Source organism: Puma concolor, chromosome D3 (assembly GCF_028749965.1).
Source record: "Puma concolor isolate L17-30 chromosome D3, mPumCon1.1.hap2, whole genome shotgun sequence".
In the NCBI taxonomy this organism is placed as follows: domain Eukaryota; kingdom Metazoa; phylum Chordata; class Mammalia; order Carnivora; family Felidae; genus Puma; species Puma concolor.
Window position 1 is genome coordinate 14,322,278 of NC_141678.1, and position 24,333 is coordinate 14,346,610.

Below are 24,333 nucleotides of genomic sequence, written 5' to 3' on the forward strand. Positions count from 1 at the left end.
CCCGCTCTGTAAAGTGGGGATGGTAAGCAGGACCGGCCTCACAGGTGCTGGGAGGACGAAACAGGTTATGCACGTCAAGGGGCTTCACAGCGCCTGGCACGTGGTCAGTGCTCACTCGATTGGGCTGGGACTCTACTGTCCCCTGGACATTCATGACAATCCTGCATTCGTTCAACAGGTATTGCCCAGTGGTCTGCTGTATGCCAACTTCAGTTCTGGGACAGAGTGACGGGTGGGGGGCTAGAACTGCCCTCAGAGGACCACAAGGCGAGGTGGAGCCTCCTGGGAGGCTGGCAGACCGGTGCCCCCTCTCTGCCAATCAAACCATCTGGGGAGCTTTGCTGGGGGCCTCCCCCCTGCCCCGAAGAGCCGAGGCCTCAAACGTGAGTAGCAGAAGAGTCTCTAAAGTGAAAACTCTTTTCAGACCGTCGGCTCATCTTCTCCCCCCACCCCCGCCCCCCACCACCACCACTTGTTGCCAACAGAAGGCAGTTTGGACGCCCCTGATATACAGCTGCCAGCCAGGAACAGAGGTGCCTACGATTAACTTCCAGGGGCTCCCGCGGCCGCTGGGGCGCTTTCTTCCCCCAAAAGATACCAGGCACTGGCCGGGCTGCCCGAGAAAAGTATTGCAGGTTGCCGGGTCAGAGTTAATTTTCATTTTCAATTTTTGCCACTTTCAGCAGGAGTTGTAGCTAATCTCCACTGCCTCCGAGTGTCAAAATGAAAATCAGAAGTGATTATGTAACTTGGTGCTTGAGAATTTTGAGGGCAAGGTTGCAGCCCTCTGCTGCACCGACTTGCTTGATTTGGGTCAGTCACTCTCCAAGCTGAAGGAGGCGCAGCTCAAAGCCTCCGTATGGAGGCAAATAGCAACATTCTGAACGGAGACTCTTGTGGCTAAGAAGACTCCCTCTCCAGTTCTGGACTAGGGGTTGGTTAAGCCTTTTTCTGCCCCTTCCACGGGGCCAGTGAGTTTGGCAGGGTCTACTTTATGGGATTTGGCAGCTCTTAGGAATGGTGACTGGGCTTGTGGTCCACCCCCCTGGCCAGCAGCGTGGGCATGGAGGGGAGGCGGCGTGAGCTTTGTAGCCGGAAGTTCTCTTTCCTTTCCAGTCCTCTCCCATCTCTGGGACCAGCTCTCTCTCTGAGCTCTGCCTGAGGTGACTCTGAGGACAGTGGATGGAATGGGATTTCAATTTCATTTCTTCACCAAGGCTGGGGTGAGTCTAGGTCTCCCGTCCTGGCATGGGGCCCGGGGTCACACTAAAGAGTAACAGGGCATCCCCAGTCCTGGCTCCACTAAGAAGACATTCCTGATGCCCAAGACCATCATCCTTCCTCTGAGAATCAGCATTCGAATATGAGGTACCACCAGATCTAAGTTGCTAAAGCTGGGGGATGGGGCTGCGCCACCAGGGCAAGATGGAGCTAGGGGCACGGTCAATCCAGGGATGAAGCTTCGTCAGGGGTGTGGCCAATCCGGAGGTGGAGCTGATCAGGAGTGAAGCCAATCCAGAGGGGGAGCTGAGTCAGGGGTGAGGCCAATTCAGGGGTGGAGCTGAGCCAGGGGTGTGGCCAACCCAGGATAGAGCTGAACCAGAAGTGGTGTCAATCCAGGTGCGGAGCTGAGCAGGGGGCGTGGCCTATCCAGGGACGGGGCTGAGCCAGGGGCGGAGCTGAGCCAGGGGTGGGACCGATCCAGGGGTAGAACTGAGCCCGGGGTGTTGGGAAGCACACAAAAAAGGCCCTTCTTTTTGATGCCTTTCTCTCTGAGGCTCACGGCCCGACCACGGACGCGTCTATCACGTATTTCTCACTGCTTCCTCCATAGTTTTCTCATTTGGGTCTTAACAACTATTCTGTCAACATATTTCTTTGAAAACCTGTTGACAAGGTGCCATTCCGGGAGACAGTGTGCTCATTCCTACCTCGGGCCCACCCGCCCATGGCGATATGTCTGCCCCTGGTACCGCCCCCCCCCCCCCCACCTTATAGCCCCAATGCCACACACTGTCATGGTCTGTTAAGCATCTAGTCCTCGACTGCACCGCGAGCTCCCCAAGGGCTCCCGACGCCTTGCTCAGTGCTGAAACCAAGGCATGTAAATTCTCTACAAATACTAGTGCAAAGAATCCATGAATGAGTGAACGGGTCCCTCGGCTAGTTCCCAGACGCCTCTGGGTACATAGAAAGAAAACTCTGAGCAGCAGTGCCCAAAGAATACAGAGTGCCGAGGTCAATTAGCTTGTAGACCCATCCCTCAATCGTGCAGGGCCTCAGTTTCCCTATCTGTCAAATGGATATGATCACACTTGTGCTACTTACCCCAATGAGTTTGTGAAGAGACTGTGAGGGTAATGACATAAAACGTAGAAAGTTAAATCTGGAAAGTCAAAGAACTGCTTAGAAGGGATGTCTAGTAGATACAAGTGTCCTTCCTGACAGGACAGGTGTACCCCTGGTGAGGTTATTCCACGGACCCAACAGGGCTGGAGCTCTGGGCTGACCTACAGCTCACCAGAGAGTACCTCTGAGTTCAGAATTCAATCTTGTCTTCTGGGAGGGGAGACCCAAAATTAGGCTGTACAACATTTCTCTTGACAATGATACCGTTTACCGAGTGGTTATTATGAGCCTTTGCTTAGCACTTTACATATATTATGTCATTGATCCTTATGACACCCTAAGGGTAGGCAGAATTATCTGATGAGAAAACCGAGCCTCAGAGAGGTTAAGTAACTTCCTTCTGGTTGCAAAGCTTTATTAGCCAGGATGCGAACACAGGACAGTCTGACTCCAAATCCCTGGTTTTTAACCATTATGTGCTGGTTTTATAAGGGCCAGGTTAATAAGAAGCCGACATCTCAGTCCCCAGGGGGCACACTGAGGTCTCGCTTGGCAGAGGAGAGAGAGGCATGATGACATAGGAACTGAAGCAAAATATCTGCCTGGCCTTCCCCCACTCTGGGGGCCAGATATCTACCGGAGGTGGGTACCGGTGCCCACAGGAATCCAGCCTACCTGTGCTTAATGGAGTTGCCGAGGTCTCTACGAGGGATCTGCGGGGACCAGCGCGGCACGGACAGTGTGTCTGCAGGGAGAGAAGAGAGGAGAAGAGCCTGTTACACAGAGGATCAGAGTGGGGCGGGCTCCGGACAAGCCTGAGAAGGAAGAGGGAGGCTCTCCAGCTTCAGGAAGGACAGTGGCCTACCACCATCACTTGCTAAACCAAAGCCAAATGGAACACTGGTTTAACACGTGTCACCTTGACTTCAGCAAGGTCCCCTGGGCAGGGCAACCAGGGAATGCCTTGAAAGAAATCAGCTGTGGAAAGAATAAAAATGAGCTCTGCTTCCATTTACAGAGTGCTTAGATTGTGCCAGGCATGTGTTAAGTGACTCACAGGCTTTAGTTCGTTACATCCTCAAAACCACCCCAAAGACAGGGGGTTGTTAGCATCCCCACCTTACAGACAATGAAACTGAGGCTTGGAGAAAGGACGTCATTTGTGCAAGATCATACATGTTGGAGGCTGCACAGCAATGCAGGTCCAGATTTGAGGGACTCTAGATCATATGCCCTTGTGTGCAAAGTTCCAATGCAGTAGATTTCCAAATGCCAAGCATGCACGTCCCACTTTCCCAGTCTTGTCGTGTCCTGTCCAGCCACAAAATTATTTTATTACTATTTTAAGTTAGCTCTTTTTGTTTAAACACACTTATGTTAAAAGCACACTCTATATAGAAAACTAGTATCACTTGCTGTATATTGTCAGTAACTATTTAAAACATGTCCAAACATGTACCATCTAAATAAACTCATGTTAAAATAGGTAGATGGATTGATGAGGAGTGGATGGATGAGGGGGTGGATGGACAGATGGATGGATAGAGGGGTTGGTAAGTGAGTGGATGGATGAATGGTTGGATACGTGGGTGGATGGTCAGATGAGTGGGTAGATGGACAGATGGGTAGGTGGGTGGTTGGCTAAATGAATGGCTGGCTGGCTGGCTGAATATCTGGATAGCTGGGTGGATGAATGGTTGGACAGGCAGGTGGACAGACAGATGAGTGTGTAGATGGACAGGTGGGTAGATGGGTGGGTAGAATAGTCAGTGGGTGGGTGGGTGGATGGATGGATGGATGGATGGATGGATGGATGGATGGATAGGCAGGTGGGTAGATGTATGGATGGATGGATAGGTGGATGGATGGATGGATGAATGGATGGATGGATGGATGGATAGGTAGGTGGGTAGATGTATGTATTTATGTATGTATGTATGTATAGGTAGGTGGGTAGATGTATGTATGTATGTATGGATGGATGGATGGATGGATGGATGGGTGGATGGATAGGTAGGTGGGTAGATGTATGTATTTATGTATGTATGTATGGATGGATGGATGGATGGATGGATGGATAGGTAGGTGGGTAGATGGACGGATGGATGGGTAGATGGGTGGGTGGATGGATGGATGGATGGATGGATGGATGGATAGGTAGGTGGGTAGATGTATGTATGTATGTATGTATGTATGTATGTATGTATGGATGGATGGATGGATAGGTGGATGGATGGATGGATGGATGGATGGATGGATGGATGGATAGGTAGGTGGGTAGATGGATGGATGGATGGATGGATGGATGGATGGATGGATAGGTAGATGTATATATGTATGTATGTATGTATGTATGTATGTATGTATGTATGTATGTATAGGTAGGTGGGTGGATGGATGGATGGATGGATGGATGGATGGATGGATGGATAGGTAGGTGGGTGGATGGATGGATGGATGGATGGATGGATGGATAGGTAGATGTATGTATGTATGTATGTATGTATGTATGTATAGGTAGGTGGGTGGATGGATGGATGGATGGATGGATGGATGGATGGATGGATAGGTAGATGTATGTATGTATGTATGTATGTATGTATGTATGTATAGGTAGGTGGGTGGATGGATGGATGGATGGATGGATGGATGGATGGATAGGTAGATGTATGTATGTATGTATGTATGTATGTATGTATGTATGTATGTATAGGTAGGTGGGTGGATGGATGGATGGATGGATAGATAAATGAATGGATAGACAGGCTGATGGATGAATGGGAATGAGGAAGAAACAACAAATCATACAGACTTCAGACTGGGTGCTTGCCCTCATCTGGTCTTCCCTTTCATGCTTTAGGTGAAATCCCAGCGACCTCTATTATCCCCTCACCTCTGACTATGTTCTGAGACTTCTTTCGCAGATGCTGAGCACCAGCCCCCACCTTGACTCCATGACCTGGCTGCCCTGGCATCCCTCCTCCCAGACCACACCCACGAAGGTGTGAAATGAAGCAGAAATGAAGCAATTCTGCCCATGGAATCTTTGCCAGCGAGGAAGACAGGGAACGACCGGCTGGCCCACACACCAGCTCTCATTTCTCAAGCCAGATAGATGGAGCCCACTTCTTATTTTCAGAGCTGCAAACACACACCTCATTTTTCACAGCGATTGCTATGGAGCGGTGTGCTCGCTGGGAGCCCGGCATGTCTGAACCGATCAGGGAGCATTTAACCCCAACCCACTCACTCCCCTCCTCTGTCTAATGACACTGCCCACAGTCCTCTGAAAGCTGTTCCCAGAAACCCCGATTCCACCCTTGTGAAACTGGGACCATTTCTAGGAGAGCTGGTGATTTTCCAAGCCCAAAGGGCAGAGAAAACCCACGAGAGAGACAGCATGATATATCAATCAGCATCATCGCCAGTGGAATCTCCTCTAGTTGGGCTAACTATTAAATGTCACCAAGTCCGAGCCATTTGACCATTTGTTTCAATTTCTGAGGGAAACGAAAAAGACAAGAAAGAAAAATGAATTTTAAAAAAGAGCGAAAGAGAGCTTTCTTTCCATTGCCACCTCCTTTGGAGACTTCACTCTGATCTGGAAAGACAGATGCTCCTTGCTAACTCTCTAAAATGCGTTCTCCTGCACCGGGGCAGGTACAGATGGGACAGCTGTGATGAAGAGAGAGTGGTAGTGCGCACAGATACCCAGCCTCCTCGTGGGGAGTCTAGAAAACTAGGAGTGCCAAATGGGCTTCATCTCATGGGACATTGGTAGTGGCTGTCTAGAAAACCATGTTAAGAAAGATCCTGAGGCCCAGTAGGAAAGAACACCACGACTGATTAGCAATGTCTGCCATGGGTGCAGAATAAGGGAGCACCAAGGAGTCTCTGTGTATCTGCCTCTCCCACAAGGACAGGCACCACACCTTCACCTCTGCATCACAGAGCCAAAGTAAATACTTCAGATGTGTTTGCTGAGTTCAAGAGTATTATAACGAAGTGCTGAGTTAGCTGATCGCTCAATATACATCAGGCATTATGCTGTGCAGTTTATCCCTGGAAACCATGCCCCTGTGCAGTCAGTGTTCGCGTTATTCCCTACAAGGAAGACACAAGGGCTCGGAGAAATGCAGTGACTTTGCTAAAGGTCGCACAGCTCAGTACCAGCAGAACCTCAAGGAGTAATTCTGTAATGGCTCCTAAGTCCTCCAAAGGCCCTACACCAGTGTCCTCCACCAAGGTGACTTCTGCCCCACCCAGGGGACAAGTGGCAATATCTGGAAATAATTCTGGCTGTCACACTGGGGTTGGGAGGTGCTATTGACATCCAGCGGATAGCAGCCAGGGATGCTGCCCAACATCCTGCAACGTACAAGCCAGTCCCTACACCAAAGAATCAACCATCCCCAAGTGTTGCAAATGCCAAGGTTGAGAATCCCTGATCTGGATGTCTTCCACAACTCTAGCCACCTCGCGCCCCCCCCCCACCCCTGCCCCGAAAGAAACCAAAACGGTACTTCTGAGGCTCAAGTCTGCAGAGAACAAATCCTCTATTATAAGCACATCTCACTTTTAGATTCATATCCCAGTTAGGCTGTTATTCTCAATTATAGCACCTTCTCAAGAAGTAGAAGTAATTAAGTTTAGTTGTTTGGTTTCATTTCCCAGTATCTGATGGAAGGGGTGAATTCTGTCAATTACATTACGCAGCTACAGCATCATTAGTCTCAAGCAATAATAATCTCCGTGTGGTTTCGTCCGTGGGTGTGCAGATGTGAACTTTGAGATCCCCTCTTTCCTTTCTTCGTGTGGATTTCATTAAACTTGCCAACTCAAGCCTTAAAGCAAAGAGAAACTGTTTAAAGGGAAGGGGGGGAGAAATCTATGAAAATCCAGGCCTTATCATAACAGAGAAGGCAAACAGCATTTACAGCAATTAAACTGATACAGAAACTTCTGTTTAACAATCAAAGCGCCTATTAAGATGTCTCCATAGCTGAACAAAGCTTCTTTTCTACTCTAATTTTCTGATAACAAGCCATGCAGACGTGGAGGCAGAATTGTGTGCGTTCCTGGTGCCTTCAGTCCCAGGGGTAGAATAATAGAAATGTCTTCTCAGATGTTTCCATTTCTAGCGTACAGAATGGGAGTATCGCAGGGAAGGAGGGTTCTTCTCTCCTACAAGTACCTGTCTATGCTCTCTCAGAAGTTCCTCCATACAGAAAGGGGATAAACCAGGAGCCCTAGTCTTTGAAACCCCCTCAGGAGCCAGACGGACATACAGAAGCCTCGACACAAGGAACCGACATTAATAAAGCACTCGCATTATGAAGAGCTTTAAAATGAGAAACTCGGGCTCTGACCTGGTGGGAAGGAACTCTGGCTAACAGAAGAGCCAGGTGTTCAAAAAACATCCATAAACATTTAACAGGTAGAGATCGAGCCCCACGTCGGGCTCTGTGCTGACAGTGCGGAGCCAGCTTGGGATTCTCTCTCCCCCTCTCTCTCTGCCTCTTCCCTGCTCCCACTCCCTCTCTCTCTCAAAATAAATACATTAAAAACTTTAAAAAGAAACAAAAAGAACTTAAAAACATTTAACAGGTAAAAACAGGTGATGATATAGCAAAGCAAGAGGAGGAGAAAAACATGCTGGAGACGAAGACGAAGAAGAAAAGAAATAAGAAAAATAAAAATAAGTATGCTATTTGTTGGGCATTATCGTACGCCAAGCACTATTGTCAAATAATCCCTTGACATATATTATCTCATGTAATCCATCTACTATGATATATGACGCGCAAGAATGCAGCAGCTGTTAGGATTAGCCTCATTTCACCAAGTAAATCAGGAAGCTATGCCATTTGCCCAAGGTCACACAGCAAATAAAGGCCAGGGCTGGGGTTTTTAATTCAGGTCACATAGCTTGGGTTCAATAAATGACAGCCAATTTCATCCCCATTTCATAGACGGGAACACTGAGGCTTAGAAGCAATAAGCAATTGTCTGTAACTAAGAAGTCACTGAGTTAGGATTTGAACCACAGACAGAACAAACTGGATGTTTCTAGTCCAGACTGCTCTCCAGATACACGGAATTCAACCCACCCTGTATGTCCGTGCCTCCTCCCTCTGTCTGGAAAGAGCAAAGGAAATGGTGAACACTGACCCTTATAAGCTCAGGGAAGAGCTGCAGAGTCTTGGGAGGTGGTGTAACAGTATGTTGTTCATTTCAGCCGTCACTCCTGCAGTTTTTCAACAATATTTTGTTGAGTAGAATTATGCCCACATCCCTCCCCCAAGATGTCCTAATCCCTGGAACCCGTAAGTATGTCACCTAACAAGCAAAAGAGATTTTGCAGATTGATTAAATTAAAGCTTATCCAGGTGAGCCCAATGTAATCATAAGAGTCGTTATATATGGAAGGAGGAGGCAGGAGGGCCCAACTTAGAGAAGGAGATGTGACAGTTGCTGTCTTTGGGGATAGAAAGGACAACAGCCAAGGAAGCTAGAAAAGGCAAGAGAACAGATTCTTCCCTAGAGCTTCCAGAAGGAGCCAGCCCTGCTGACACACCTCGACTTCAGCCCTGTGAGTCTGATTTTGGACGTCTAATCCCCAGAACTGTAAGGTAATAAACAGGTGTTGTTCGAAGCCACTGAGTTTCTGGAAATTTGTTACGGCAGCCATAGGAAACCAATACAGCATCTGAGCCTGGAGTCCAGAGGGGGAGTCAGATAGTGAGTAAATAAATAAAAGCCCAAGGTAATTTCAGACAGCGATGCATTTCATGAGGGAAATAAAGCAGTGGGGGCTTTGAGATTTGTTTTAAAGCAAGGGGAAGGAACCCTGAAGTTCATTAGAACAGAGTCGGGATGCTGTGCTGGGGGGAGGAGGTGGGGGGGGGGGGTCTCATGCATTTAAGAGCTCCCTCTGGTGGCCAAGGGGAGAATAGCCCAGTCCGGCTGGGACAAAAATAGGCGCTCCCTCCAATTTCTCCTCCCCCCTCCTCCAACTCTCCACCCCACCGGGGCTCAAAACATCAGCCCTGACCCTTACAAGGCCATTTTTTTCCCCAGCCCAGGCCTTTCCCACTTGAGCTGTCATGATCCCACTTGCAGCCCCCAATAAAAAAAAACCCACATCGCAGAATAATCAGTCCACAGAGGAGTAATGCTCGGGCTTGGTATGTATCCCAAGTGGGGATATGGCTCTTGGAGCCATTTCTTTACTTAATCCAAACAATCCTATGAGGCTGTATTCCTAGTTTAGAAGTAAGGAAAATGAAAACTTCATTGTTCAAAGTCCCACGACCAGTATCTGGTGTACTTCAGGATTGAACTCAGTTTCCAAAAAAATTAAAGCCTTGCTATCCATCCCTGATAATGTGTCTCCTTCTGAGCCAAGTGTAAAAATTGTTTAAGCGATGCGGTCCTAGAACTGGAAAAGACCACAAGAAGCTGTCTGTTGCAGCCTCTAAGCTCTCTACCCTTTCAGACGCAAGCTACACTATCCTTAAATGTTTCCATGGAGATAAAGACCTCTGGGCACAGAAAACTAGTAATAATCACGGCTAACATTTATTGAGCACCTACTGCATGGCAGGACTCAGATTAAGTGCTTTAGATGTATTATTTCATTTACTCGTCATAACTCCATTCTAGGTGGTACAGCTGGAGCTTGAGCAGGGGCACCAAATCCGAGAGCTCATCCTCAGAAACCACCACAAATGAAATGGAAGCTCCAAGCTGCCTTTAAGCTTCCAGCCCAGGGACACGACAGACTGAGTGAGTTCTTGGCAACAGCACTGCGCTCAAATCAAGTCGCAAATTCTTTGGGCTCCAAGATACCAGCAACTAATGAAACTGAGACCGTTCAACTTTTCTTGTGGGGTCACAGGCCAGTCGCCGGCTAAAATCCTCCTGATTTATCCAAGGGGCCAACCAATCCTTGGCTAAAGCTGCTCATGTTATTATTCACATAGGAGGGAACAACTCTATTTGCTTTAATATACAATTCAAATATACTAGATCTAAAAGTTTGTTTGTTTTTTTTTTTTAAATTATGTGCCGTCTCTAAAGGTTACAGTGCCATGGTGTTTCGAGGCCAAGTTGAGTTAATTTGTGTATTTGGGCATTATTTTCTCCCTGAGACAGCTACAACCCATTTCCCAAGGTCCAAATTTCATTGTTTAGGGCCCTTGATGGCTCCAGAGGCATCCAGGGAACCACCTGGCGCTGGTCAGTATATACATAAGACTGCCTGGGTGCCTTGTCGCAGGGGAAGAAACAAGACAGAGGGGGCTGACATTGGTAAGAGATGGGAGGGATAAGCAAGGAGAGTGCTGTTTGCTCCTGATGGAAGAGACCATTCAGGGGAGAGTCAGGGATTCCCATGGCGTTGACTCAAAACAAAGAGCAATGGCAAAGCTACCTGTTTAGAACTAATAAGAGGACTGGGATGGAATGGAGGCATCAGGGTCAAATCAATTCACATGTATTTGGGGTTTAAACCAGGGACAAGGTCCTGAACGTGGGCTTCCCGAGGAGAAAGAGCGGCATACTTCATTTCTGAATGGAAAGGGCCTCTAGGTCATCAAGTTGCCCCATGGAGTGTGGGCAAGGGTTCACTGCAGAGGTCCGGTCTGCCAACTACTAGCTAGGAGATTTGGGGCACTTTGACCTCTAGGTCTCAGTTTTGTCTCGTGGGGAAAAGGAGTCATAATATCTCCCTCCCAGGCTTGTTAGGAGGACGAATGGGGTAATGTAGTTGGAAAAGGCCTGAGCTGAGTGCCTGACACATTATGGTTATTATTGTTTTTGTCATTGTCATCATCGCTCTGCCTCAAGGATTTATGCACCAGTTAGAACATGACAAAGCTATCCAAGGACGATGACTGAGTGCCTGGCTTGGCAAACTATGACCCTCAGGCCAAAACCAGCCCATCACCTGCTTTTGTACACAAAGCTTGATTGGCATACAGCCTCACCCACTCATCTAATACATCGTCTGTGACTGCTTCCTCACTACGACAGCAGAGTTAAGTCGCTGTGACAGAGATGGTATGGCCCACAAAGCCGAAAATAATCATTACCTGGCCCTTTACCGAAAAAGTGTGTCGACCCCTTTTTTAGGGCTGTGCAACTCATTTCCTTAGCTGATTAGCAGAGAGATTTTTTTTTCCCCTTTTTCCCTTCTAGTCTTATTGAGGTATACCTGACAAGTAAAGTGGTGAGGTATCCAAAGTATATAATGTGATTATTTGATATCCATATCCATTGTGGAGGGTTCCCCCACCCCCCACTCCGAAGTCAGAAGACCTGGATTGTAGACACACGTCTGCCACTTACATGGTGTGGATCCTTGGACAAATGACCTGCATTCTCCAGGCCAAAATGTGCATGGCCACTTGGTGTCGTCCCTCTGCTCACCTGATCCCAGCATCCTGTGGGTTGTTTCATTTTACAGAAGAGCGGAGCAAGGCACAGGAGGACCAGTAAGCAGTCCAGCTAAGAATCTAACCCATACAGGTCTCACCCTGAGCCTGTGTTCTTCCTGGCCCTCCCTGTCTCCTGGTAGAATAATCCATGAGGAGGCAATGTCTCTGATTACCTGCCACTGCTGAAATCCATGTCAGCTCGTGAAAGCAGAGGGGAAGGAAAATTAACTCTCTCCTCTCACTGCTTCGGACTGGGCTAATTAATCAGGTTACCCAGCTGTCACTTCATCGACACAGAGAGAAGACCATGAGGATCCATAAGTTATAATTGGAGGCATGGTGGTGCCGGTCTTGGCCAAAGGGAGGAGACAGAGAAAGTGCCTTCTTGAGAGGGTCTCCAGGTAGAAGTCGACCTTGGCAGGACAGATGAGCAGTCAGGGCACTGAGCAAATGGTAGGACAGATGAGCAGTCAGGGCACCGAGCAAATGGTAGCACAGCGGACAGAGGGCTCATATGCGGGGCAAGAGGCAGGGAAGTGCAGACACAGGGTGACAGGGGCAGACAGGGAATCACAAAGTTCTCCACACCCATTCCTCCTGGCCCCAGGTTACGGATTTTTTTTTTTTTTAAATATTGAAGCCAAACCAGAAGCACCTTCAAGATCCAGTGGACCCACTAAAATCATTCTCCCCCTTTGAAGAAGCCATTGCCACCTTGTATCTGAGTCCTGGCAGGTCCCTGCTGAGCGGGGATCCCCTGAATTCCCCACAAGTTGACGGTGATGCCCTCACTCCCTCTCCCGGGGAGCAACATGAATCCCGGAGTCATCACCTGTGATTTATTCCAGCCCCTCAGGTGGCCTCAATTAAATCTCACTGCCGGTAAAGGAAGAGAGAATGGCTGAGGCATCTAATTACATTTTATAATGTGCTCACTGCTGAATTTATTAAAGTGTATCAGGGATTTTTAACCTCGTAACCAAACAATGGGAGACCCCGTGCCACACGAGTAATTATCTTCCTTGTGGGGATGATGGATGGAGAACCCAAGATGTTAAAAGTAGGACAGGGATGCATGCGGGGTGGAGGAGGAGCAGGGGCTCGTGGGGGGCAGGACAGGGAAAGTGAGGCAATGGGGCTCTAATTCCGTGAGCTACCACCCCACAGATTGGAGTGGGGGGGGGAGTGGTATTAATGAGCAGTCTTCCCTCAACTCTAAAAAGATGTATTGGGAAAGCTTTCTTCTTCTAGTATCCCTACCCGAAACTCTCCCCTCGAATTTCCCCTTGATATAATTTTACTGCTATGGTGTGGGAAAGAGGCAGAGGGGGATCATCCTGAAATGTCAAAAGCAGCTTATAGAAAAAGATAATAAAATTAAAATACAAAAAGGGAATACAATCTTATCTAGAAATCCAGAAGAGTCTCATTAGGATAATGGATCCACCTTGGTTTATTGGGGAAATAAATTTTCAATAAGGAAATGCATGCGGTGGGAGTTTGGTGGGTGCTGGGGGGGGGGTGTGTGGGTTCCTTAAATATGATCCTGAGAGTAGGCTTGGAGTATCCACAATCACTGCCTCAAGGACCTTTGTCATAGGTCATATCTACCACTCAAGTGACAGAGAAAGGCCCGATGGAGAGGAAGAATCTGCTGATCGTGGCCAAGGGGACAAAAATGCCCCATGCATCTGGAAGGCAGCAGAAGGTGAGGGCCAGTTGTGGGCTCCAAATTGCCCTTAGCCCCATGGCTGTCCCCAGCCCCCGCCCCAGCCCTCCCCCAGTCACATTCACACCACGGATCAGCTCTGTACCTCCCACCTTTAAAGATGCTGTTCTCTCGTCCCAGAACATGCTTCTCCTCCCCACTCCTCTTAGCCAGACTCATGCCAGCTCCCCTTCCAAGAGCCAGCTCAGGCATGGCTTCTCCAGGAAGCCCTCCCTGAATGCACAGGTGGGCAACGTCCCTGCCGTGACCCTCTCGGAGCATCCCGGGCTCACCCCTCCAGGCCAGCTGCCTCATCACATGGAGAGCCCTGCTTACGAATCTGTCCTCCCCACAGCCCTTGACCATGGGAGTGGGAGCCACCAATGATTCATCTTTATGTGTCCAGGGTCTCTTTCATTCCCTCCTGCCTCGTTAACTAGCACGATGGTAGGCACAGAGTGGCACTTCCACAAATATTTATTAAATAAAAGAACGAATGGATGACCAACCTGCCCTGTGAGTTAAGTACCAATGACCTCATTTTGCAAACAGGAAAACTGAGGCTGGGGGTCACCTAAGGAAAAATGTTCTTCTAGCAGCTGAACCTAGATCTCCTTAACTGCGGAGCCCCACTTGGGAGCCTCATGGTCTCTCTTCAGACAATCGGGAAGAGAGACCACTAGCAAAGTTGGTAAGGGGTCTTCTTCTGTACCCTTCCTGGGAGAGAAGCCCCCAGCATGAGGACAGACAGCCTGGAGACCCGGAGAAGCTTAGGGGCCCGGCTAGCAATCCAAACCCAGCTCGGACCACACAGATACAGGACCTGTCTCCTTGACCTGAAGGAAAATGCTAATTGGAAGAGGCTGGCTTACTGTGCCCGGCTCAGGCTTAAATGAGAAGTAGAAACAAAACAAGAGTTGACAGACAGAGGCCCCCACGCTGCCATCACCACAAATGTCCCTGTGAAGGGAGAAAAACAGCCAGCCCTGTGCTCCATCAATTTCAATTGTAAATGGTCTCACGTTGAAATAAACCAACAGAAACGGCAGATCAGTGACAGGCGTGGGGCGGGGAGAAGCGGGGGACATGCAGACCACAGGCTGGAATCTACAAGTTGGGCTTAACATCCGCACCCAGACATGGATGACAGGACACGTTTGTGGACCGCAGTGCAGGCAACCCCGGGGCCCAAACCCCCTCTTTCTGCCTTCGAGGCAGAGGGACAAAATGGAATGAAATTTACAGGGGCAGACCTGATTCGAATTCCTAATTCTGCCCTTATGATTCTTTGTCTTCCCCTCTTCGGACTTCCTCCTCTGAAAAATGGGAGTGATAAAACCCATCCTGTAGAGTTTCCCTAAGGGCCACCCATGGATACGAAGCAAGTGCCTGGCACACAGTAGGTGTGCAATAAAAGGTGGCTTTCCCCTTGAGCAACCCAGGTGCCTGTTTGCAGCTTTGCTTAGCAGCTCTTTCCCTTGGCCTGAGAAGACAAAACCCGGGGACAAGACTCTTTAGGGAACGAGGCCATGACTCTGTGGAGAACAGCGATGAGTTATGGGGAGGGCAGAACTGTCTAGGTCCCTCTGGCCATTTATTCCTTTCCTCTCGTCCTGTTCTCCAAGCGTGTCCATAGCCCTTGCGTGCCCGAGTGTGATGGATGGGTCTTAAGTTCCTCGCACACTACATCATCAATTACTTACATATTTATTGCCTTGAACTGAGTTTATGGATCTTAAATCAGAGCCATTCTGAGTTGCTTGAGCTGAAGTTCTCCCCCAGTGGAAATGTGATGTTTTTTAATTATGCAGTCGCCCGGTAGTTAATGTTCAGTGGAAGTTAATTGTCCATAGAACAAAGGGCCGCTGAGAAGTTCCCCACACAGAGCCATTTCATGGAATTTACTGCCTGAGTGGGCTCAGCAGGGACAGACCAGGCGAGCTTGCTGCGAAAGACCCCAGTCCGGCCTCAAGAAACCCAAAACACCAGGCATCTTTGGTCTCAACTCCAGGCAACAGACAGCCTCCCTCTCTCAGTCCCCTGACGCTCAAAGCACCATTCAGAGACGTGTCACACTGTGGTTGGCAGACTATGGGGGAGCCAGCCCCGTAACAGATCACATTCCAAGGTCAAGATGGGTACCCACTGTCCAAAGCATCCCTAGATGGGACTGAAATGCCAGAGACGTGACAGGTCCTGGTCCGGATGTGGCAGCTGTGAGAGAGGGGGCCGTGGTTTACCAATGACAAGTGCTGTCAGTAGAGGGGGTACAGAGAACTTGAAGGTAAGGAAAGAAGCTGGACCTCGGAGAGTGAAACTAGCCCAACTCCTAACGGATCGAAGGACCTAGAAACAACACTAACTGTGGTTCTCAACAGTGGGTGATGTTGCCTCCAGGGGACATTTGGCAAAATCCGGAGACATTTTGGGCGGTTACTTCTCAGGGGGGATCTAATGGGTGGGTGCCAGGGATGCTGTAAAACGTCCTGCCATGTACAGGATAGCCCCCGCTACAAGAATTATCCAGCCGCAAATGGCAATCATTTTGCAGTTGAGAATCCCTGACCAAAGAGTTAGAAGGAACCCAGATCCAGAGCCTGATACAACTGGAGTAAATATATGGACAGACTGAAGGAGGGTCTACTCCTTTCAGTGTACTATGAAAGGACCAGCAAAGGGAGTCACAGGGGTTGGCTTGACCCTCCCAGCCCATCTGGGAGACGGGGGTCTTGCACTGGAGTCATTCCTTCTAGTAACAGCAGCCTGGTTTTTCCAGTGGGAAACTCCCTTTCTGGCGTCTCAGGGCAGGGCAGGCTGAATGTCCCTCCCGGTCCTGGGAGAGTGTGCATTTACTTAATCCAAGCGCGTGGTAAATCCAAAGCACTGCGATTGGTTCAGGGGTCAGTATGTGACCCAAAATGGGCCAATCAGAGTCCGTGAAATGCCCTGGGGGGGTTTTCCCAGCCCCTCCCCCCCCCCACCTTTTTCTGTTAAGACACGCTCTATTGTCCGCAGTAGCTAAGCTGGTGGGTTGCACACCTGAGGTCCAGGGGCCACCTATGGGAAGGGCTCCCTGAGAGGGAGGCCAACACACTTAAAAAGCAGAGTAGAAAGATGGCGAGAAACCAAAGCCCCTGTCATCTGAGTCCCGGGAGCTACTCCAGTCATTATCAGATCCTCATTTTTCAATATTTAAAATTGTTTCACTTACAAGCAGGAGAATGTTGACCTCATGCAAGGTCATGAAGGCAGATGGAACTAGCAGATTTCTGATATCTACAGTCCCTAAGGCAACCCGATCATGAGATGGCTAATCATCGTTAACCGTGGTGGTACCCACCATTTATGGGCCATGTACTGGGCAAGAGTACCAAACACTTTGCAGGTATTGTCCCGCTTTTTCCGCACAGTAGTCCTACGACATCTTCGTTATCGTCATCTCAAAAAGGGGAGCAGTTCAGAGAGGCTGAGCAACCTGCTCTAGGTCACATAGCTAGCAAGTGTTGAACCCTGGATCTAAACTTGGGTCCCTTTGCCTGAACTCTCAGTTGGCCCACCCAGAGACAGCCGGCAGTCCCAGCCTGAGGCCTTCAGATATTCCCTACAACAAACTTGCCTTCTCCCTGTTCCATGCTCCCCAGGGAGCCTCCTGAAGAAAAGCTGGTGTTCAGGAAGGGTGGGCTACAGACGAAACGGGACAATCACCGGGTCCTTGGGAAATGCAGTACCCATGATAGCAAGTTCTCACTGTACATTAATAAACAGACATTCCAGCTTCATACATCAGTCTCCAAAGTCGGGTTCATGTGAATCGGATTCTAAGAGAATCTGTCTTCTGAACGGGCAGAGCAAGACCCACATGTCTGGATGCTGATGAATCCCCTGTAGCGGTTTCTCAAACTTGAGTATTCACGGCAGCATTATTTAGAAGAGCCCCAAAGTAGAAATGACCCAAATGTCCATCAGTTGATGAATGGAGAAACAAAATGTAGCATGTCCCTGCAACGGAATATTATTTGGCCATAAAAAAGAACGAAGTACCGATTCATGCTGCAACACGGATGAGTCCTGAAATCATTGTGTTAAGTGAAAGAAGCCAGACACAAAAGGCCACTCCTGTAGGATTCCATTTAGGTGAGATGTCCAGAATAGGTAAATCCATAAGAGACAGAAAGTAGATTAGTGGTTGCCAGGGGCTTGAGGGAAGGACAATAGGAAGCCCACAGGTGTGGGTTTTCTTTTTAGGGGAGTGATAAAAACATTCTGGAGTTAGACGGGGGGATGGCTGCACAACACTGTGAATATACTAAAAACCAGTGAATTGTTTTAAAAGGGCTTAAAATTCTTTAAAACGGTGAGTTTTGCAGTATACGAACAAGCTCTAGGGATTCTGATGCCTGCTGGAGCTTTTTAAAAATAACAGCTTTATTTTTAAAACTTGAAGCGTGTATCAGATTCACCTAGAGTTTGTGAAAATACAGATTTCTGGGCTCTCTGCTGCCGGGGAGTCAGATTCAGTGAAACCTGAGGATCTGCATTTTAACAACTTCCCAGGTGATGCAAGGCTGCAGGACCAGGCCCCCTGCTCTGGGGACCACAAGGGGGTGTGTGCCTCCTCTGGATCAGAGATGCCACATGTCCCACTCCACATCAGAGATGTCAACAATACACAAGAGGAAGAGAGTCACTGAGTGTGACCCCCAAACATCTTAGGGCTCTTGACCACAGTGCCAACTATTTATCAAGGGTGTGGGCTGACTGGTGGGCATGGGGATTGGGACAGGCTGCCTACACCTGTCACTGCTGCAGGCATCGTGCGGTCAGTCAGGCACCCACATGTTCTAGAGCCAAATGGCTCTCCGTCTTCCCAAAGTTTCCCCAAGTTCTCAGAGAAGCCACCGCGCCCAGGTGAGTGACGCAGCCCAGTGACTAAGGACAGAAAGGCCAATCTTGGCCAATCACCGAAGAATGAGCCTGAGCCGGTGAAGGTGCTCGGGGCAAAGGCTCAAAGTCCGTCTGATTGCAAATCTCAAAGAGGAAAACAGAAATTCATAAGGCGGCCCCCGTCGCCGGTTCTCAAGCTCAGCAAACCAAATCCAAAGGTGCAATCTTCTCAGGCTTTTCAAAAGCCACGTGATTGATAGTCAGTGCGGAAGGGACGAGGTGCTGAAAACTCTGAGCCTGATGGGTGGGTGGGGATGCAATCAGATGCATTTTCAGAGCCTCTTCCCTCCGACACCTGCCCTCATTCTCCACGGAGCCGGGCTCCAAACGCACCCCTGGACCACACCCTCATCTCCTCTACCTGGTGCTCCTATTCTTGCGGGAAGGAACACAGCCTCATGATGGATGTGTTCAATGTGATCATCCTCGCTTATGCACCAAACAAAAGCAAGATTGATGAACTCCGGGGAAGCACATTCACTGGCCTGATCTACGCCTTTTACCTTGGAGCAGGCAGCACAGCCTCCAAGTGCATGTCAACATCTTTGGCATTTGTGTCAATAGGACCTTGATTCTCTAAAGGCTGAAAGGGGTTTTCATGGGTGAGCGCTCAGAGCCAGCTCAGGGTTTTTAGAGTCCCCGCTCAAAGCCTCCAGGTGACTTCTTTTGCATCTGTTGGGCTCTTTTCATCTCTAGATACCACCCTCCGGTGAGGGCAGGGGAAAAAAGACTTTCTCCACCTGCGTAAGGAAGAAATGGGATGTTAACGGCATGGGGGTTGCGGGGAGGGGCTGCTCCCACGCACTGGAAAGAGCAAGGTTCTGCTTCCCGACTTCCCATCTCCGCTTTGCTCCTGGCCGAGTCTCTCACCCTCTCTGAGATCGTTCCCTTATTTACTTCCAATATGAGAATTTAAACAGCAGCCCTGCAAGGTGGGCTGTCAGAGTTAATAAAAGCTCCTGAGTCCGTTGTGCTGTGCCTGGTTACCATCCTGGCTCGGCTACATGTCAGCTGTAAAACTTTGGGCAAATTCTTGCTGTGTCTCTTTGTGCCTCACCGGTTCCTCAGAGGCTTAACCAAGCACTTAGAATGATGCTTAGCACTTAGAAGGTGCTTAATTAATATTTAATTTAGCACTTAATTAATATCCCTCTCCGCTTATTCCATTCAGCCTCAGAGTACAGCAGATAAGGCATGAATAGTCTGTGCTCATTATTTGGAATCAAAAGTCTTGGGGGTGTCTAACTGTACTGGGTTGAGGTGACCCCCCCCCCCCCCGCCCCAGCAAGTAAATGTGTGTCCACCCAGAACACAGAGATACACAGAAGAAGCGGGACATGGTATCACAGGCACGGAGAACGCCTGGAAGGACAGGCAGAGATTGAAGTGGTGTTATCTACAAACCAGGGAATGCCACAGAGGGCTGTCAAGCACCAAAAGCTATAGGAAGAGTCAAGGAAGGATCCTGCTCCAGACGCATCAGAGAGAGGGCACCGCCTTGCCGGTAACCTGACTTTAGACCTTTAGCCCCGGAACCAGGAGAGAATAAATAAATGTCTTTTGTTTTCAGCGCCCCAGTTTGTGGCACTTTGTTGCAGCAGCCTCGGGAAACCGCAACACCTAATACCAAGGGAAGCCCGTTTGTGCATCCCTGTACCTCCAGGCCCACGGGAGCCCGCTGACCACGCCCACCGGCCACGCCCACCGGCCACGCCCACCTCTCGATTCTTACATCTACTTCAGCCACCTGGTTGAGAGGGACCTAGAGCAGCGGTCAGCAAACTTGGTCAGTAAAGCACCAGAAAGAAATATTTCAGACTTTGTGGGCCGTTCAGTCTCTGTCGCAACTACTTCACTCTGCCGCTGTGGTGCAGAAGCATCCACGGACCATACGCCTGGCCGTTTTCCCATAAAACTGTTTATGGACGCTAAAATTAATTTCATATAATGTTCACACGTCATTAAATATTATTATTCTTTTGACTTTTACACGTATTTAAAAGTGTAAAACTACATTCTTAGCTTTTCAGCCATGCAAACACAGGCAGGGGGCCGGACTTTGTTTTTCTTTATTTATTTATTTATTTATTTTTAATTTTTTTTTTCAACGTTTATTTATTTTTGGGACAGAGAGAGACAGAGCATGAACGGGGGAGGGGCAGAGAGAGAGGGAGACGCAGAATCGGAAACAGGCTCCAGGCTCTGAGCCATCAGCCCAGAGCCCGACGCGGGGCTCGAACTCACGGACCGCGAGATCGTGACCTGGCTGAAGTCGGACGCTTAACCGACTGTGCCACCCAGGCGCCCCTGGACTTTGTTTTTCAATGGAGGTGAAATTCACTTTAACAGAAAATGATTTTAGTATATGTGCTGCCGAAGCGAGCACAACAGAAAATGATTCTAATGTGTACGGTTCAGCGGCATTTAGTATCTCGACAGTGTTGTGCAAACGCCACGCTCTGTCTACGTCCAAACGGTAATCAGAACCCCCAAAGGAGACTGGTCGAGCAGCCGCTCCCCATTTTCCTCCCCCAGCCCCTGGCAACCACCAATCTGCTTTCTGTCTCTACCGATTCACATTTTCAGGACACTTCATATGAATGGAATCATTCTCTGTGTAGATTTTTGTCTGGCTTCTTAGAATAGTGTTGTTGTCATTTTTTTTAGGTTTATTTATTTTGAGAGAGAGAGAGAGAGCAGGGGAAGGGCAGAGAGAGAGAGGGAGAGAGAGAGAGAGAGAGAGAATGAATCCCAAGCAGGCTTCACACTTGTCAGCACAGAGCCTGATGTGGGGCTCAAACTCACGAACCGCGAGATCATGACCTGAGCTGAAATCAAGAGTTGCTGCCTAACCGACTGGGCCCCCCAGATGTTCCCTAGCATGGTGTTTTTGAAGCACATCCATGTTGTTTCAGGTGTCTGGGCTCCGTTCCTTTTGATGACTGAATAACAGTCCATTGTAGGGAAAGACTGCATTTCATTCATTCGTTCACCCACTGATGGGTACGAGTGGCTTCCACCTTTCGACTACTGTGAATAATGCTGTTATGAACATTTGTGTACAAGTATTTGTTTAAAAACCTGTGTTCAGGGGTGCCTGGGTGGTTCCGTTGGTTAAGCATCCGACCCTGGCCCTGGTTTCAGCTCAGGTCATGATCTCATGGTTCGTGGGTTCGAGCCCCATGTCGGGCTCTGTGCTGACATTGTGGAGCCTGTTCGGGATTCTCTCTCTCTCTCCCTCTCTGTCTCTGCTCCTCCCCTGCTCATGCCCATGCTCTCTCTCTGTCTCAAAAATAAATAAACTTAAAAAATAAATCAATAAAAATAAAACAAAAGCCTGCTTTCAGTTCTTCTGGGTGTATATGTAGCAGTGGGTTGTGTGGTCATTCTAAGGTCTCGCCTTCCGAGGAACCGTTTTCCATGGTGGCTGCACACTGTGTTGCTGTCGATGGGCCAGATCTGACCCGCAAGCCAAACACGGTTTGCCAGTCCTCGATCTAGAGCGAGGATATGAAATCTCAGTGTCTGCAAGTCAGACAAGTGAGACAGACAAGTTAGAAAAAAAACATGGGCCCTCTCTGTTTTTCGATCGTTTTCCTAATTTTTATAGGGATATGGATGCAGGAAATTGTTCATGAACATTAATGCTACATATTATCAGTATGTATAATATAAAATCATATAGAATTGAATTAGAATAGAATAGAATAGAATAGAACAGAATATATATTACAACGGTATGTATATAGTACTAAGTGGCAGCTGACATTCTGCCTCGTTAATGGGGAGACACCAGGAATGGGAGGAACTGTAGCAAGTTGGAGACCATGTGCCAATGTAAAGGGGGGTGACAACCACTGACCTCTGGTCCTTTGTGGCCAAACAGTAACATGCGTCCTGCTTGCTGGATTTTCTGGATTCTTCCAAGAGAAACCGGAAATTCAGACTTTTATATGAAATTTCCTAACTTTTAAATGCTGACCATTAATTCAGGGAAAAACTAACTCGTTTGCAGGGACCAAGAAAACATATCTGCAGGCCACGTTCAAGACTTCCGATCTCTCGTGTTTTCTTCTAATATTGTTGGTGGCTTCTTCTAAAGAAGGAGTCAAACACATTCGCGGGGATTTCAGTGGCTCTGCATGTTCCGAGGTTCTCCCAAGAGTCTGTTGGCGGACAGACACGTGCACCCTAACTTAGAGTGCGTGTTATCACGGCAACCTGGTTGATTTGAGTTTGAAGGACACTCTCAGCAAGCCAACAAGGTTCCTACGTCCACGAGGTCCTTCCAGTGTTGCCGACAAGGATCTCAAACTTCTTACCCCATCGCTCGGAGGCAGGGAGTCCACCGGACTAAATTACAGTGGGTTTATTTTATGTCTCACATAGATTCCAGAAATAAGCAAAAGAAGCCAAAGAAGGAACAGTGAGGCTGAAGTGAGGAGGGTTCATCCATAAAAGGAAGAAGGGCTCTGAAATGTTAAGGGAGGGCATTGGGACATCTGCAAAGAAGCTTTGCCTGTTGGCGAGAGCCCAGGGCTGGGGATCAGGCTGGGCTTCAGGGGTGCTCTGCTACTAACTAGAGCCAGTCACATCACCTCCCCGTGCCTCAGTTTCCTCAGCCGTTAAATGGAGACCATGGTAAGCATTCTTCTTGCTTCTCTGACTGCAAGTTGAAAGCATTTGGGGTTGTGAGACATAATTCAGCTTCTTCCGGTACTTATCACATACACCACAAAGACCCGAGAGATGCTCCATGAAGAAGACAGTGAATCCATGATCATTAAGTTGTGAAAAGTCATAGTGGCTGTTAAGAATATTACAAGCTTTGTAAAGCCTTGTAGGAAAAGAGACCGCATTTAACTTGTTCGAACCCGGAATTTTTTTTAGAACTCAGGATCTTCAAACTTGTTTGAGCCTGGAATTCTCTCTTCTCCCCATGATGCCTATGAACATCCCATGTAACTACTCTTCAACAAACACAAGGGATGCTCAGGAGTACCACTCCTTGGATGTGGCTGGTCCACTTGGCCTGTGACCACTGGAAGCTTCTAGTCAGCTTTCATTTGCCCTGTGTTGCCTTTAGTCCCCAGCTCTTGGCTCCCCCCCCCAGCCATAACCCTCATCTCTGGAAAAGGAGGAAGGGTCAGAGAGGCTCCCTCTAGGGAAGGGCAGGATGGGAAAAGTCCCCCAAATGGACCCACTAATAAGGGTGACAGCAAGAGCTCACATGTAGCTGGGGCATGATGAGCAAGTTACTTCTCTCTCTTGTTCTGTCTCCTTGTTGTGGATGGTAATGTCTGCATCCCAGGGTGGTGGCCCTGGCTGGGGTGGGATGCCGCGAGGTAACTATGTGTGCAAATGGTCAGGACAGAGCCTAGCACCCAGGAGAGCTGAACAGATAAAAGTTGAACAGTTAAATATTTAAATAAAGCAGCAAATCCTCGGTACCCAAGCAAAACATCAATGGTCTCTGCTATGGGCTGACTATGTGCTTCCCCCCCAACCCCACCCCTAAATTCGTATGTTGAAACCCTAACCCAGAATGTGATGGGTTTAGGAGACAGGGCCTTTGGGAGGCAACAAGGTGGTGAGGGTGGGGCCGTCACGAATGGGATTAGTGTCTTTACAGAACGACATGAGACGGTGCTTTGTCTCTCTGCTCTCTGCCAGGTGAGGATACAAGGAGAAGCCGGTCATCTGTAAACCAGGAAGCAGGTTCTCATCAGTTCTCATGTCTGCCAGCATCTTAATCTTGAACCCTCAGACTCCAGAACCATGAGTGATGGATTTATGTCATTTAAGCCACCCATTCCCATTAAGCCACTGGGCTTGGATCTGGGAATATGAGGTCTCTTTCCTTAAGAAGCAAACAGTCCCTTCCGAACGTGT

The 24,333-nt window shown here is 48.6% G+C and overlaps 1 protein-coding gene across 3 annotated transcripts in view; it reads right to left on the bottom strand.

Moving 5' to 3' along the window:
* Positions 1-24,333, bottom strand: part of KSR2 (kinase suppressor of ras 2) — a 445,437-nt gene that overhangs the window by 121,434 nt on the left and 299,670 nt on the right. For all 3 annotated transcript variants that reach the window (XM_086681797.1, XM_086681798.1, XM_086681799.1), the window contains exon 6: positions 3,025-3,094. In XM_086681797.1, the coding sequence (XP_086537923.1) occupies positions 3,025-3,094 (70 nt within the window). The remainder of the gene's footprint in view (positions 1-3,024; positions 3,095-24,333) is intronic.